The sequence below is a fragment of the Hesperophylax consimilis genome, chromosome 9, assembly GCF_061612785.1.
Source record: "Hesperophylax consimilis isolate HC1 chromosome 9, BYU_Hcon_1.0, whole genome shotgun sequence".
NCBI lineage: Eukaryota > Metazoa > Arthropoda > Insecta > Trichoptera > Limnephilidae > Hesperophylax > Hesperophylax consimilis.
Genome location: NC_142844.1, coordinates 2,835,264 through 2,853,035, shown reverse-complemented (window position 1 = coordinate 2,853,035; position 17,772 = coordinate 2,835,264). Strand labels below are relative to the sequence as shown.

The 17,772-nt window shown below is 33.9% G+C and overlaps 1 protein-coding gene across 1 annotated transcript in view; it reads right to left on the bottom strand.

Moving 5' to 3' along the window:
* LOC149420788 (uncharacterized) overlaps nt 1-17,772 on the bottom strand; it is a 540,529-nt gene that overhangs the window by 461,439 nt on the left and 61,318 nt on the right. Inside the window, exon 2 of the mRNA XM_089635118.1 lies at nt 15,988-16,137. Coding sequence (XP_089491244.1) covers nt 15,988-16,127 — 140 coding nt within the window. The 5' untranslated portion in view covers nt 16,128-16,137. The remainder of the gene's footprint in view (nt 1-15,987; nt 16,138-17,772) is intronic.

Below are 17,772 nucleotides of genomic sequence, written 5' to 3'. Positions count from 1 at the left end.
CCGTTTCGTGTACTCCATATTTCCACAGTCCACAGGACTCTTAGATAACTACCCCACTATTCACATAGACTACTATCCTTCTAGATACCTAGCCACACAGACTACAGGTCTTCTAGACTTGTTCCCGCCGCAAACACAGACGGCAATCCGTGTACCTCGGTAAAGTACACAGTACACAGCCCGGATTGTGGTGCTACCTTTTTGTTATCTCACCAGACCACATTAAGGATTCGCATTAATGTAATTGGTAACGAGACGGCACTGAGTAAATACTTACACTAAGCTCTGAGAACTAACTCCACTAATATTCCATCTGGAAACTTGCCGCAAGAAATGATATTGTTGGAGGAGACAATTCTCTCGGAGACTTATAGCGGCATCTCTATTAAGGGATTAAGACAAGAAAAGATTACTGTGAGTTAATTTTTTGCCGCAATAAAACACCGACCGTTAGATAGTAAATTTATCTCAAATACACCTAAAAGAAAAAACGTATTTAATATTTGGAAAGATGAAAACATTATCGCCATAAATACGCATGTTTTTTTTGTTTTAATATCAATCGTGTCTTAAGTAGCAAGGATCTAAGATGAACAGATAAAACTCTAGAACCTTGAACTCTGGCATTATGCAACCTGCAGATCTTTTCAGACAGGAATTTACAAGACAATGCAAATTTCAGCTCGCTACATCATTTCTGTGATAACTTACGCAACTTTGAAATATCTATTTATAATTATATATCCGACGTGATATCTATACTGGTAAGAGTCCACCTTTCAAAATTGATTTTTTCTTAGCTATTTAACTTTGGTGACCATATCTAAATAGCCGGATGTTTCTCTCCTCCCGACATCCCCCAAAAAGAAGTTCCACCGATTTCAAGCAATAGGAACTCTTGTGTAACATAATTTAAATTTATTTCTTAAATAATTATACAAAATATTACAAAATTTAACAATTATTTTATTTTTTCAAATCGTTTTTTGATCTCATCGTTTTGCACTAACGTGTTTTCGAATTGGTGCCGAATTTATGCGTAGCATTTTGGTGTAGTTTTATTAAATAATCACAATGAGTTGCCTCTGATGATTATCTATTACATGTAATGGGTTATTAACGACAGTAACAGTATCTTTTCGATATCTCCAAACATTAAAAAGTTATGAGCTTTAAAGATAATTAAGGTAACATTTAGGATTGGTGTCTCTCGACGTCACACAAGACACGATTCAGAACAATTCATAAATCGAATGGCAGTGATGCACCACCACAAAGTTTTCAGTAATGTCACAAGCTTTTCGGCCGGCTGCAACTTATATTACGGCGTATATCATCGGTACATCCCAAAAATTGAAAGTTATGTTCTCTAATTGAATTTATAATCCTAATATCTAATGTTTGATACCCGATTGGCATTTGAAATGGACTGTGTGTAAATAAAAAAAAATACAGTGTGTGGAAAGCCTACGCACGACGGAAGTGAAACTTTTAGTATTCTTCTCTCTCTCTTTTCATTTCATATTATTATTATTCAGAATGCTGTACATTATAGTTTTAAAAAGCATAAATTTATTTATAGGCGTGTTGTTAACAAATTAACGTTTAACTAAATTCATAATATTGACATATTTATAAGTAGCATGTGATAAAAAAAATTAAAAGTTATAAAAATATGGGATTCGAACCCGGGTCCTGCATAACGAGTGTCGAACGCTCTGCCTCTAGACCGCGAGGAGAGGTATCTCGCGCGACGAGAACCGCGTATACAACGTGTACTCCTCTTTTTTGTTTTCGTTTTCAAACACGGCAAATGAATAATATCACATAACGTCTCGTAAACGCTTTATATAGGGTCGAATCGAAGATATATCGGCAGTGTGAAGTCATATCTGTCGTTTTTCAAAATATTTCCGTATATTTGTCCGTTTTGGAAAAGATCTATCGTGTTTTAACAGTCTCATACCCGTATGGAGTCAGAATTTGAAAAAATTTCTAAATTTTGAAAAACTCACTTACGGCTGTGTTTTTTACTAAAAAAACTTGTCACGCACGTCTGCGAGGGTAATTAGTCGCGTTATCGGCCTTGATTAGTAATTTTAATGATATTTAATAAAAATAATTAATCAAAATACCGAGCGACTCTACCGGCTTGATTTGTAAGCTATATTTTGACCAAAATATCATATAGTCAAAATATCTAAAAGTCGCAGCCCGAGAGCATTTTATCACTTTTCCTCGAATTAAAAAAAATCAATAAAAGAAAAAAAAATAGTTTAAGCGGGGATCGAACCTCGGTTCTTCACGGCGATAGTCGGGCGCTCTGCCTCTAGACCGCGAAGCTGAGTTTGGAGAGTGACCTAAACTAGGTATATAATATTAGCTAGGCTTCTATAGCGAAATGATCACGGTTTTTCGTGACGGTCATGAGTAGGTTTTACTCCGGTCCTCGAAATTGCATAACGCGCGTAAAGAAGTTTCACTTCAAAAAGAGAAGATCAATCGATCGGGTTATTATCACAAGAACATACGGGGAGAAAGGAAAGGAAGCCTTTACCTCGTTGTGATGCTGATTTCTTTTGAGGCCTGCTGGTTTCTTGAAGAATCCGGGGGTCACTAATAGTTTGTGGGTATCTTATACATTCACAACTGATGATATATTTTCACATTACAACTCTGTTTACACTCACCATACGACAATATTGAAATTCGGGGTTGAAATTTACACTATTTAATGGACTTTTCGATAAATTATTGGTACGAGCAGCAAAATAACACACACTTTCAACGACGACGAATATTCGAATCATAATCATTCTTCTAGGTTAAAACTTTTAGGAAAGGAAAGGAACTCGAGGAAATGACAATTTGAACGTGGTTTGTCGGATGTGGAATAATCATAATACTGTTTCAATATTAATCATTATGAATTTTTTTTAAACGTGTAATTTAACCGTAGGAGACGACGTCATTATATAATAACATCTTGATCCTACTATGTATAAGCATTGTCTTATTGATCACTCCTGGACTTAAAGATGGAATTAATAATGTGAATCAAACAATGCGCAGTAAAGCTCTTCAAAGAGCTAATAACCCTTTGTACTTTCAATGGTATAAATACCCTGCCTCCACCTCGGGGGTCCGGATGTTATTGTGATGTAAAAAGATCAATTGAAATTTCTCTACTACCCGATTAGTAATCACACAGTTCATTGTGTCAAATGCACGTGCGCTGTTTTTTGACTGCATAAAGCCCACAAGGGAGTTTGTAAGTCGTTAGATACATTTAGAAACAGGAGCGGATTAATGTGACTAATTGAAGACCGCCAGCGCATACAGTTCATGTTTCTAACTCTGCCGTATGTGAGAATTGTGCAGAGGTGTAACAAACATTAAAGGAATATGAGAGAATGAGAACACGAGAGAACACAGATAGAGATGTTGGCAATCTCTTAGAGATGACAATTTTGTGTTGAGAAAAGCATTTCATATTGCAATACGGAGATATGTTTAACTCTGGGCTCTTACAGTGAGATGAAATAAAAATCTCGTTGAACGAAGCAGATGTATATGGTGAGCATAAACACGTTATTTAAAATAGTTGTATGTTTTTAATAATATTTTTTAAATCAACCTAAGATTTTAGAGCTTGCAAGGAGAAGAAGAATAACTAAATAATAAACACGCTGTTTCCCGGAGGATTATGCAGATAGCACACACAACTCTGTCTTGCATACTTCTAGATTAATTCATATTGATGCTTCTTCTCATACATACTCTTCTATTATTCTGACTATTGACATGACCCTTGACAAAATAAGAACGTGGTGACACACACATATATATGCATCGTTTTAGTAATAATAATAATAATAAAAACAGTATGCCGTTGTACAAAATTATAATTATTTAATAATTTAATTGAATTTATCAAATCAAGAGTGATTAAGAAGGATAGCAGATAATTAAAACAATAGCTGAATTTAACATTAAATTCTTTAAAAAGGGATATTCATTAAATACAAACCGCTTTTCCTGAGAACTTTATTGTATATCTATTTTATTCAAACTAATTTCAAACGTCTAATCTTCATGGCAGATTACCTCAAAAACTTTGGATTCACCTACCAAATTTAAAAGTAGCATCATGTCAATGATATTATAAACCGTTCAATGCGCATACATATAAACACATACACTCACACGTATACACACACCTATACGATACACACGTCACCCGGTAATTACTGATTATACATACCACGTATGAGATACTACGAATAAATATAATATCATAGGTAAACCTACCTCCAAATATTTAAATAAATCCAATTCACTTTTTGTTTCTATAATATAAAATAAAAATAAATAAACAAAAATAAACTGGATTACAGGCGGCATTGGAGAAAAATATTCGGTGAAATATATTGGGAGAAATATATTGGGAGAAATATATTGGGAAAAATATATTGGGAAAAATATATTGAGAGTTATATATTGGGAGATAAACATAGTGAAAAATATATTGGGAAAAATATGTTACTTAATTGTGTAATTATCTTTTGTGTTTTTATTATACATAAGCCGTTATTTGTGTAAGTAACTGGCTAGCCATAAACATTCCATAAATACAGTGTATAATGGTAGGAATTACTTTTTCATTTCGGTACTGTCGTTGAAATCGTATTAACATTGCACTTAATAACATATTCCATGCATAACGGATGTCTCCGTGTCAAAGCAAAGCTATCTACCGGCTCAACAGAAAGTTATTGACCCTGATCATGAGAAAACTTGCGCGACCCCGAGGCAATAAATTAACAGTGCGTTTAAAAAATACGTCTGTAAAACCCGTAAAGTTTGGCAAGGACCGAGTCACATGTCCCAAGAATATTTTACGACCTACAACTGGGAATTACAAATTAATGTCATGGGGCAACAAAGTGCATGCTGTATCGTGTGACGTGTGACTTGCCTCACAAGTATAAAGTCAAAGCTTTTGCTTCGAATAATGCCTTATTATGAAAATGTACAGTGTTGTAACGAGCAAGAATATAAACGGGCATCAAACTAGAGAGATTGCGCAGGCGACAAATTCGGATTTCGTGCGCCTGAAAAATAAAACATTTACAGCCTTACCATTAAACGCGGAGAAAATTTTAGACACAACAACCGTGTGTGTGATAACCTTACTAATATAATCGTAAAATAGAAACCGACATAAAACAGTTCATGGAAAGATATTTACAACGTTTATACAGTTAAAGAGGGTTGTTTAACTGTTGTTTAAACTTTAAATTTCTCATCGAATTTCGGAATATTTCCAAGATATTTTAAATGTGCCATATATTTTTTTTCCTTTTTGAAGATGTCGTAAAAATAAATTCCATTAAATAAACTACATAAAATTAACTTATAGATTATTGTATAATTGTACTTAAAATTTACTTTAATATTTTATATCAAACATGAAAAAAATTGAAAAAAAAAAACCACATACATTTTTACTCCAAACGTTGAAAAATGGTAAATAGTACGAAATTTAGAAAACACGTTATTTTTATTTTGGATTTGCTGTTTGCGCAATATAAAGGTTGCACATGCATAATAAACACTCACACACACCTCTCTCCTTCCCCAGCACACTAATTTAACTTAACTTAAAAATGTAACTTAACCGTAAAATGTATAATATACCTCATATGTATAATATATGTATATATGTCAGCGACATGTCATTGGTACCAATTATTGTACTAACTTTTATAACTTTGTAACATTAATTGTCATCTATGTAATTATGTACTGTTTGTTTCTGCAATAAACAAAAATAAATAAATGAATAAGACTTTTATGTTAGTAAAAACATCAATTACATCACATCACATCATAGAATTTTTATTAAATTCACTCGGTAACAGTAAATTTAAAAATAGTATGTCCAATTTAACCTCCCTCTCTCAAGACGGGATTTTCAGTTGTCAGTCTTTTTTTTTATATAGAGAATACCTCACAAGAGTCCCAACTGCTCCCGTCTGGAGCTAGTGAGACTATGGCATCCCCAATTGGGGGATGTTGTGAGGCTGAAGGTAAGTGGGGAAGGGAAAGAGGAAGGTGGGGAAGTACCTGGCTATTCAGATCTAGTCACTAAACACGGCTAAAACCATTTGGAGCAACGTTTCAATTCTGAATGGTGGTCTTACACCAGGGCGATACTGGTAGTATCTTCCACTCTGGAACGTGCCGCAAATATACTATATATTATTTTTAATTTTTAATTAATTAATTGTGAAATAACACAAATTAATCAAATAAAATTTATTTGCGCACGCCGGGTTCGAACCCGCGACCTTCGGAATGGAAGTCCAATGCGTTACCACTGGACTATGCCGGCCGTCGTGCCGTCAGTCTGTTGAAATGCAACGTTACCAGCTTTTTCAGATCACAGTTAAATACATTTTGTATTAGTACCAACTCGGATTTGAGCTCGCAGAGTCTTCTATCAAAGATAGATAAAAAAATATCAAAAATTACAATCACATTATTTTTATATTAAATCCTCTTTCAATTATTGATTTTTAGAATTTAGTCAATTGACTTCTGTGTCACACTCTAGACGGATGCACGTCACTGCACTTTTAGTAAAGCCGTCAAAACTCCCTAAGAACCACATAAAATTATTTAATAAGGAGATATTGGGCATACGTTTGGAACTTGAGTTTAAAATTTTAAAATAACTTTATGAACCTGGTAAAGTTCGAACACAGGTAAGCACTAAAATGAGTAGGTTTTTATCAATTTAATGTAGATCGTACATTTATATGACTACATAAGTAGACGAAAATATTTCTTTTTTTAAGTGTATTGAATGTCTAATTTTTTGTGTTCTAGTAAATTCATATGTTTAATGATAAACTAATGTTTATAAGACAGGGTTTTTAAATAATAAGCAAGGTATAAACGGTGTGAATTACATAATATTATTCAACCAGATTTCATGTACACTAGAATTTCAGGTACACTATAACCTCAAAACTTAACTACAAACCATTAATAATCCCGAGCAACACCGGGTATACGTCAGCTAGCATTTAATAAATCAAAACCAAAACTTCACTTTCCTTTCATTTGTAAGTAGTTACTTACCAGATAATATTTTATGTAACTTTTAAAAATCTCAAACAAGGAACAATTCTTTTTTCAAACTGTCAGGCAGGTAGGTACCATAATATTTTTTTTAAATGCGAATAAGATAGTCCAAACAAACACGACAATTTCGCATTTGAAAAAAGTGAGTTAAAATATTTAGGTAAAATAAAAAGTTGGATAAGATATTGTTTGGTTAACCATTCTCTAAACACTCCTGAAACTAATAAACACAAACTTTAAGTTTTTCAATCGGCCAAGTAGTTTTTGAGTCTATATGGGACAAAGAAACATTAATTGTTATACGTATGTAAATAGAATAAGATATTATATTTCGAAACAATGTTTTTTTTTTTAATTTTGAAATTTAAATAATCCCTAGTAAAAATAAATGCCACCAACGGCCTATTGAACCCGTGCTTTCTGATGTCTGGTCAGGTGCTCTGAAACCACTGAGCTATGTCGGCTTATTTCCAACCCGCCAAATGATAAAATATGTACTTGTACCTCAATCAACAATTACTGCTTTTTATATTTTTTTTTCACCTGTAAACAACCAACTTTATTTTTATAGAAAAAGCTTTGTTAGTACTAAATTTCTCACAAGATGGCTTCGAGACATATGATATCTTCATTTATTTGTGAAATATTTTTGACTTGTCAAATATTATTATTATTAAATGATAAACTAATGTTTATAAGACAAGGTTTTATGCATTGCTTAAAGGATAACAAATAAATATAAGCAATAATTAGTGGCCTGAAATATCAATACAAATTGAAAATAATAAAAAATTTTATCATTAAAAAATAATTAAAGATTTCAGAATAAATTATCCTGGTTTTACCTTCTTGCATCTGCTAAGCCAGGTATTGTATCGTATTAGTTCTGAAACTAAAAGCAGATTCCATATTTCCCATTTCCAAACACAAACGCGACATGCTTTTGTAACAGTTCCAGTCGATATTACGTACCGCGATTGTAGGATCGTGTTACACAGAAGCAGTTTCAAAGGGAATTTCCCGGTATTTTTGGTTTATTAAGTGCAGCCCTTGAAGTGTGCCTGATTATGTTAACAAAGTCCAAACGGTAGAATGAACGGTGGAAGTCTTTACTGAATCCTTTCGGAACTGAATTGTTGACAATTACGAATTTATAGGTATTCGCTTTTTTATCTGCAATTGATAAATGCGGTAATTTTTTTATGTTAATACCGCACAAGAATCCCAGTTGCTCCCAACCGTCTGGAGCCAATGAGAAATGGAAAAAATGTAAGGTTTTTTGTCGTCTTTGTGATGGAGAGATTAATTCCATTGTTAGGAAATTCGGTATACATTTTAATTCTGAAATTCCTTTAATATTTGTATTCGTCCTTAATTTGGAGATTTTCTATTATATAAAAAAAAATGCCTGTGGCGGGAGGACGGACAACGGGGGGTCGGCTTGGATTTGATTTTCTATACAAATCTTAAGTATTTTGATACTAACGAAGTTTTGACCTTCAAAACTATAGAAAAATCACGGTTTGTTTTTAATTTCGAAACACTGTGTGTAAAGCATGGGCAACGCCGGGGGCTTCAGCTAGTTTTCCAACAAATTTACTTGAAAAAAGTTTAAATAACAAAAAACAAGTAATATTTCAATTTAAAAGTTTGTAACGAATAATTTGACGTGGGGCTGTTATTAATTTTTACACTGTGGAAACTCCACAGCTTGATAATAATACGAAATAACGAGCTTTAAAAATATGCGTTGATCCGTAATATAGACTAAAAAGTTGTACAAATTGTACGATGACAGAACACGCTGATAGAGATAGAGAGAGTTTCGGACTACTTCATACACAAGTTATAGTTAAGGTTACATAAATCAGCAAAGAAACAACCCCACACTAAATTATTACGAATGAAAGTTTCTTTCTTGGGTACTCCAACGTTCGGTTGTTTAAAATGAATGTACCTGTGCAGCAATTACATTTACATTTTTTATAATAACTCCACACACGAGGCCCCGAGGAAAATAATTTCCCTCAGGACCTATGTCGTCTTTTGTGATGCTGTTTGGTGAATCTTTGAGGAGAGGAAGGAGTGAACGTGGGTCTTAAAGATAGCCATGTATAGGAGATTGGAAACTCAGAGGCCAGCAAATCGTTCCACAACCGAGCTCGTAGAAGCGACCCGTTCTCATGTGACAAATATCAAACATGTACATACGTTCGGCGCTTTTGGCGTATTTCCCGGTTTTGACTAGATCAATGAAGCTAGTTCCTCAGGTTATTTTCCATTGTAATACCGGTAGAACAAATACAGATTACCTACCTGACGCCTGTGCTCTAAGGATTGCAATCCGTTTGTTAAGAGAGTCAAGGGTTTTTTTCTAACTCCCCAATTAACCGTGTTTTTCATACATTCAATAATATTTGTCTAAACTCTAACATCGACATTTTTCCGTACTCACTGCCCAAATTTAAAAGTTGCACCATGTCAATAATATAAGCTGTTCAATACATATACATTCCCACACATACACGCACACATTTACACATATACAAACACACACCTATACATTACACACATCACCTGGTAATCATTCATATAAGCTGTTCAATGCGCCTACACATACACGCACACATTTACATATATACAAACACACACCTATACATTACACACATCACCTGGTAATAACTGAATATACAAGACATTACCACATACAAGACATTAGAAGGAAATATATCATAGGTACCCAACTTGAAATATTTAATATCTGTAAATTGTTTCATCGCTGTAACCAATGTACTGTTTGTTTTTACAATATCAAATTAATTAATTTTAAATAATATTGGGGCTCCAGACCAGAGGTGGCTGTCAAATTCAACAGTAGCGCGCAATTTCTACACGATCAGCAGTTGTGTACTTATTAGCTTACAACATTTTCATGATCTCTTTGAATCAGCGATATGAATAACTGATATCGATAAGGTAGGTAGGTTGAGTTCGTTCCACTGCTGCTAATTATATTTTTAAAAACAACCAACACAATTTCATCGAACTAAGCCCACGCAAAATTAAACCGGGTTCATTTAGGATAATACCTTTTATTTATAGTTTGTCCGCTTGATATTCGTGGGTGTGTTAGCAATATCAACATTACCCGTGTCTCAAATCTAACATCGGCTTACAGAAACTTACAGCAAATTACGGAGCTTACGCGAGGCCCCCCGATGTGTTAAACTGACAGATTGACAATATTGGATATTGCCCAAGAATTAATACGGTTTTATTTTTAAATGTAGGTTGAAAATTACATGTGCAGTTATTGCACACGCACGATATAATGGAGTTTAAATGACTTCAATGGTTAATTTATTATGATTTCATCTTTTTGTTTTCAACTGCGTAATTTTCGTACCCTATATTCATACTTAATACATTAAAATAAAGAGGTAAATATAATATAAAGGCACAAAGGTGTATTTAATAATGTTCCATTAGAAGCACGCTAATTTCCAAAATACTAATAATGTAGGTATATATTTTTCTACAATATATATATACTTCTTGGCGATGACTTCTCACATAAATCAGACAAAAACAGGAGGCTGATTTAAACTTAATCGCCATCTACATAAGGAGTGTTATTGTCAGTGGTCCGATTCCAAATGTTACACGACGTGATGCATCGCCTTAAAATTATTTTTTTTAAATATAATTTGATCTAATTTATTTCAATATATATTTTGTTTGGTTGTTGCTAAGGTTGATACTGGCCTAATTTGACACAGATATGTAGAAATTAGTTAACATATACCCTCGATGTTAACTATTTTATTAACAAATACCCTTTCGAAAATAAATAAAATCAAATCAGCGTAAAGCTACTCTAGTTTCATTTACAAAACATTTTAATAAAATATACATATAACATCATAAAAATATTTAATGTAAAACAAGATATTGATGGGATGTCATAAGTCATAACTAGACATTTTTTCTTCTCGCTTTTAATTATCACGTCATAAAATATGTATAACTTCTGTCATCTTTGTGCCATTATCATTCATTATTTCTATTTTTAACTACCCAATTAGAATGTGGCATTCAGGAATTCTAATCATCTTGTTCCTCCAGAATCCAATGCTGTACCTCATCCAGACATGTGTGGTGACGTCACACATTCCTGGAAGCACTATTGCCGGAATTATGTCAGCAGTAGGAAACGAAAAGGGTATAAGGATAATGAATTCGTTGTTGTGAATAATTGTGATTCTTTACTGAAGTAGCTAAGAGTATGATAATTTTAGACTCATTCGAATTTAGGGATATGGGTTTAATTAATTAATGTAGGTTTGAGGAGGTCTATTCGTCATCTGTGGTCAGTTAGCGAAATTTGCGAGCACGGTCAAAGATTGATAAGAAATGTTTCGACGCCTATTCCGACAAATTTTAGCTCTTTCTCTATAGCAAGGCTGCCCAACCCCAGGCCCGCGGGCCACAATGTGGCCCGCGAACGAATTATAAGTGGCCCGCGTGAACCATTTTAAAAAAACCCGCCAATCCGCCAATTTGAAAAAGTGTCGCGGGCCCGCGGTAAAACAAACAATGCATCTTGCGCGCGGTTACCAGTGTTGCCAACGAAGGCGAAGGCGATTTATCGCTATTTAGGCTACTCAGAACGAGAATCAGCGGCGAAAAAATCTTTTTTAAACAAAAATACACCGGTATAATATTTTTTGCGTCCGAAATGGAATCCTGTAGCCACCCCCCACCCCCCCCCCCCCATGGAATTCGAAAAATATTGTTGTGGGGAATCACATATGATGTTTTTGGGTGCGCGAAATTTTTTCTCAGCAAAGTTCCGTAACAACCCCCCCCCCATGGATTTCAGATATTTTGTGGAATTATATTTTATAGAAATTCTCCCCCCCCCCCCCCCATGGAAATAGGAACCGTCAGTTATTCAGTGGCCCGCCAGTGATTCAAAATCGTCAATTTCGCCCAACTGTTAAAAAGGTTGGGCAGCCTTGCTCTATAGTATCAGATGAGCTTCGGTTAACTCTCAATATACACTGTTTATTTTTAATAAAGTCCTTCGTTATGCAAAATTACTGGCTTATTAACGAACGAAGTTGAACTAACGAAGCTTTTAGAATTGAAAGCAGTCGTATACGCGGCATTTTAAATCTTTTCGGGCCAATTTGATCACAAAAAAATGTCAATTAATGATATCACTAACTAATTTGGTCGGTCGGTCGATCGGTGTAAAAACATCGGTAGTTACGCCTATCTATCCGATATTTTAAAGATATCGATTTCAATGTGCTACTCACCTAGTGGCGTAAAAATTGTCACCCTATTGGAAGATGCCCTTATTTTGCAAATTGCGTCATATGTCAACGCGACTTTGACATTTATGAAGTAAACAGAAGCAAAATACACGATGACAAACAATGGATAGCTGTACACGGATTAATTGTGAAATATTAATTTATTTTATTTGCAAACAAAGATACTGCTTTAGGAAATAGAGTTAATCAAAGAACTCTTGCAGCAACTTGTATTTAAAAAAATATTATTTTGATTATTTTAATTACATTAAAAAATACACACACTCCCAAAATATGTTTATTCACGGAGCAGATTTCCTTATTTTATACAAACTGTTAACTGTAAATTAGAAATGTTCTGAAGATGATGATGATGTTATGTCTTTAATTTTAAGACGTGAAATCCTGTTTTCGTCATTCACTATTATTTCCAAAAATGTTAAACTCTTTTTCTTCTTTGTACTTTTTTTGTATCCTTATGCTGGGCGTTTTTTAAATGTTAATAACGCGTTTTATTTGCTTTTTTCCAGCAACGGCTGTCTCGTGCGATTAACATAAGGAACATAATCAATTATAATTAACTTCAATTCAATTCAATTCAATTCAATTCAATTTAATTTGTTTATTCCTTTAAAAACATTACAAAATTACATTTTATTTCGTTTTTAAGTACATTTGTAAAATGGTATTACATAATAGTTAGCGGTGTATAAGCTATACCAGCATCAATATAAGGAACAATAACTTTTGTAATAATTTCTTTGTCTATGAGGAAAACAATTTCATGCGTCATATTTCAGGCACTACGTGTAGTATGTACAGTTTTTTTTAGAATGTATTCGGAAGCTAGGTAGAAATGACTGAAAATTTATTTTAATATAAAATATATTAAGAAAATAAATAAATATTTTATTTTATTCTTTTTAGTCATGATATTTCCCAAGATATTGCCTCTCCCCCTAATGCATATTAAAATTGGCTAAAACGAAGATTGATATGCGATTATTCACACAAATGTTTAAAGAATTAATTGATATGTTTCGACGATATTATGAACAGGATAACTCGGACAATTGTTTTTAATTAGTCTAAATAGTTGAAAAAATATAAAACATATATTTCACCTTTCCGTATGTGAATGAATATATTATTTTGATTGAACCTTTTAGCAGTCTCGCATTTTTCCGCAGTCCTGTTTTCATCTGAACCTTGGCAAATATTTTAGTTTTCATTCGGATTTCAGCTTGACAAGCGAACGCAAATGTGTTTGTGAAATTATCACTAGTATGAATAGATTTGGCTTTTGACGTATGATTGACACTTTGACGGACTTTAAACGCAGATTGGGAAGCCATCATTTCACAATCGACGTTTCAACTGTTTCCTAAAATAATTTCAAAGAAGATATTAAAGAAAATCTTTCAACGAAACAAAAAAAGTGTAGCCATTTCGGGAGTAAAAATAATGTTCAGTTTTTTTCAAGCAATGTTTAGTATATCGGAGACAGTCATTTGTGTATTTATTTTCCATAAATACCGACACTGATGAGACGGGTGCATTTATTATGTTGAATAATTGTTTCTCACATTCCTAAGATGATACATCGTTGATAAAAATCTTATCACTCTAATTAATAATTAATTTGAATGAGTTTTCGGCCTTATCAGGTATTATAAAGAATGTCAATCGTTCGACGCTGCCATCTCCTCGTGCATTCCTCTAAGGAGATAAGGATTATCACCCCTATTAATGTAATTACCCCTACTAAAAACATCTAATAAATACACAATTTGGTCCGATGAATGTAGTAGCGAATGATGGTACAAGGGTACTAGCAGTCATTTCTCATCCGGCAGCACTCGTAAAAAGTAATACATTGTTTTATTGATTATCTTCCTACTCCTCCAACAAAGTTCCTGGTGCCTTTATAAACTGGACTCTACCCTGAACAACTCTGGGTTCAAGGTCTCTAGGTAAGGTAAGGCTCTCACTCTCATTGGGTAAGTAGTAAGTAGTAAGTAGTAAATAGTAAATAGTAAGTAGTAATTAGTAAGTAGTGGTAGTAAGTAGTATGTAGTAAGTAGTAAGTAGTGTGTCGTAAGTTGTAAGTATGTCATGAAAACGTTTAACTTCGATAAATTGTATTTCAATCATCTTTATAAACATAAATAAATGTAGTCTTTAGTCAACATTAGGTACATATTTGTAATTTAAATGCTAGACACGTTATAATTCATAACTCTTTAACCGCTGAAGAGATAAACGAATAAAGTCCGCTAGCTCGAGGTAAACTAAAATTTTCCATCCTCCAAATGTCGATATTCTTTAATTAATTTATGATCAATTTCATTATCCTGTCTGAGGCCTAGGAATCGAAAGGATATCAGTTCTCTTTCAATTCTTGGAATGCTATGAAGTGCCGATGAATTCACCGTGGATTTCAGACGTTTGTACCCCCGTAGTGTGCTGATAAATCCACCGTAGTCTCGCCATTAGTTCACCTCACTTTTCCCGGTTTTATTGTATTTTGTAACACAATGGCAAACGAAAATATGTTTTATTCGCCTGAAAAGGAAATAATGAATCAAAATATTTTTCTAGACCCTCGTTTGGTCATGTTATATTAATTTTAATTTATAAATGTTATTTGTGTGAAGTTTATTATGATTTAAATAATTTAAAATTATTTCCGATCATCAAAGCTATACAAAACCTACTGTATGTATTTTCATATAATTTTATTTGGTTTTTATGAAGATCACTTCTTTCACCTTATGGATAATAAAACTAAATCATATTTTCGTATTTCTTTGTCATTAAATAACATTAGAGAGAGAGTAAAACATTTCTCTGAATACAGGTAGCTATCCCGGGAAATATACTCGTACATAGATGTTTTTGTTGTTTTGTATATATTTTTTAAATATAGTAAGACGGTACAATTTACAAAAATATAATTTTGAAACAAACGAGTAAGTTATTAACACACTTCATGCATGACGTTAAAGTCAGAGTTGGGCCATTTAGTGATACTTTGAGTCTAAAAAATGTACGTTTTTATTACATTACAAAAAATACATAATACTAAAAGTTGGAACCCTTACAAAGAGATTGATATAAAATATTTATATAAAATTATCGGACAACAATGCCAATAAAAGAAGGACCGGCGTAAAATGAAAAAATTCCTGCCGAAAATGTGAAAATAATTTCAGCCGGCGTACGGCTGGCGATTGGCATTTTACACCGACCACACTAAGGAGTACTAAGTACTAAGTCGGCATTCGAAGGGTTAATCAACGAAATAGGTTTTGACTGTGCGCACTTGGCGCTATTGGCGATCCGCTGCCCAATGGAAAGGAAACATTTCTTAACCCGCCATCAGCAGTATCAGCTCCGCGAATTGATCTACGAGTAGTTGTAAAATTAACCATTCGCTTTATAATATTAAGCATAAGAAAAAAATTGTAAGCAAACTAAAAATTACTTACAGCATTCACACATAAAGACTTACCTTTCGTTTCCAGAGCCAGGATGGGCATGGACCCTAGCCGAGCCTTCTCTGGGCGGTGGTGGGGGCGGCATGGGCGTCGGGATGCGCGGCGGCGCTACGGGGATCGGCGTGCCCCGGCGTCGCACGCGCCTCACTTCCATGGTGAACTATCTGAAACAATTCAACAATGTTATTCCCGGTTCTCAAGTCATTACGTACATACCACTGATAGGTCCGTTATAGCCTTTCGCACTTTGTAATAAACGACGTGTATCACTGAAGGAAATGTTAAACCTAGCCTGTACCCCGGTACTAAAACAAAAGTTGTACCGGGAAACCAGGGAAATTTGTGAAGAATAATGCTTGGAATAAAATGAGACTTCGTCACTTCCAAAGCAAAGTGGTAGATGCTCAATTTCGCTCAGTTGAAAGAACATCATTCAGATCCGAGACGTTGATTTAAATGGTTTTAGTCGTGTTTGGTGACCAGATCTGAAGAGCCAGGCACTTCATCACCACCCTCTTTCCATTTACTTCCCATTTCCACCATTTCAACCATACAATATAACCCTTTTGGGGATGCCATGGTGCCACTGGTTTCTGACAGTAGTGTCTTGGGCGAGTAATTTTAAACCAAGCCAAGAACGTACCGAATCTAATGACATTTACTATGAAACATTGCTTAGAATTCTTCGAACACCTGCAAATGGGTAACTAATATTAGAATCCCGTTTTGATAATAGAAGATGAGCAACGGAAAGACATCTTATAACTTGAATGGATGACATAAATACATGGACCACCATGCCAATATAGTATGACGATTGTCAAAGCGTGCTGCAGATATTGAAGAAATAAACAGTGTTGATCGTTCAACATGAACCTAAAGACCGCACGTGATGATAATGGCAGTTTAGAAATATATTAATAAATTTCTTGTCCATATTAAGTCGGTGTTTTATTTCGTCGTAACATCATAACTACTCATTTCAACTGGGAAAGAACCCCACCGCGTTAAATCTAGTGCCCATAAAACCACAAGTTAAGGATACTGAAAGTGGCTCTATGGGAAGCCTCTTCATTAAATGGTGCTCTTGAGTATGCGGCGTCACCACAACGTGACAAGACGCCACAGAGTGCATTAGACTGTAATGGAGATAAATTAGAGACTAAAAGCTGCAATTATCATTTACGAATTTTAGTATAGGAACAGGTAAATCATCTGAAAGGAAACCTTGCTTGTAAAGTTATTCTTGTAAGGTTAAGCTTCATAGTATGCTGGGGATCATGTCTAAAGTCCAATGTTGAACCAATATATATTACTCAAAAATTGATCCTTAAAGTGATGTACAAAAAAAATTTCTGTTATCCATCCAACCTATCTATAAGGAATGTAATATTATGAGTATAAAACAGCTATATATTACTCAAATACTTTGTCGATTTTTTATAAATATTAAATTAGCTGAAAGAACACAACAAACGCGGAAAACTAGAATTAGCTCTATATTGAACTTATTGGCGGTACATACTAAGACTTCTTTTGGTCAAAGAAATTATTTATATCAGGCACCACTTATGTTTAATATTCTTCCAAATCCTTAGTTAAATGTAAAAAGTTAATTAAGATTTTTGTATTGACAGACGATTGTCTTAATATTTTTTCATCCTTGTCCTTTCTTAAATAATAATATTTTATGTAAGTGCCATTTGCTAAAAACTGAATGTCACCCTATCTGTCTTTATTATCTACTTTGCTTCTTATTTTGAATAATTTCAGAGTGGAAGATACTACCAGTATCGCCC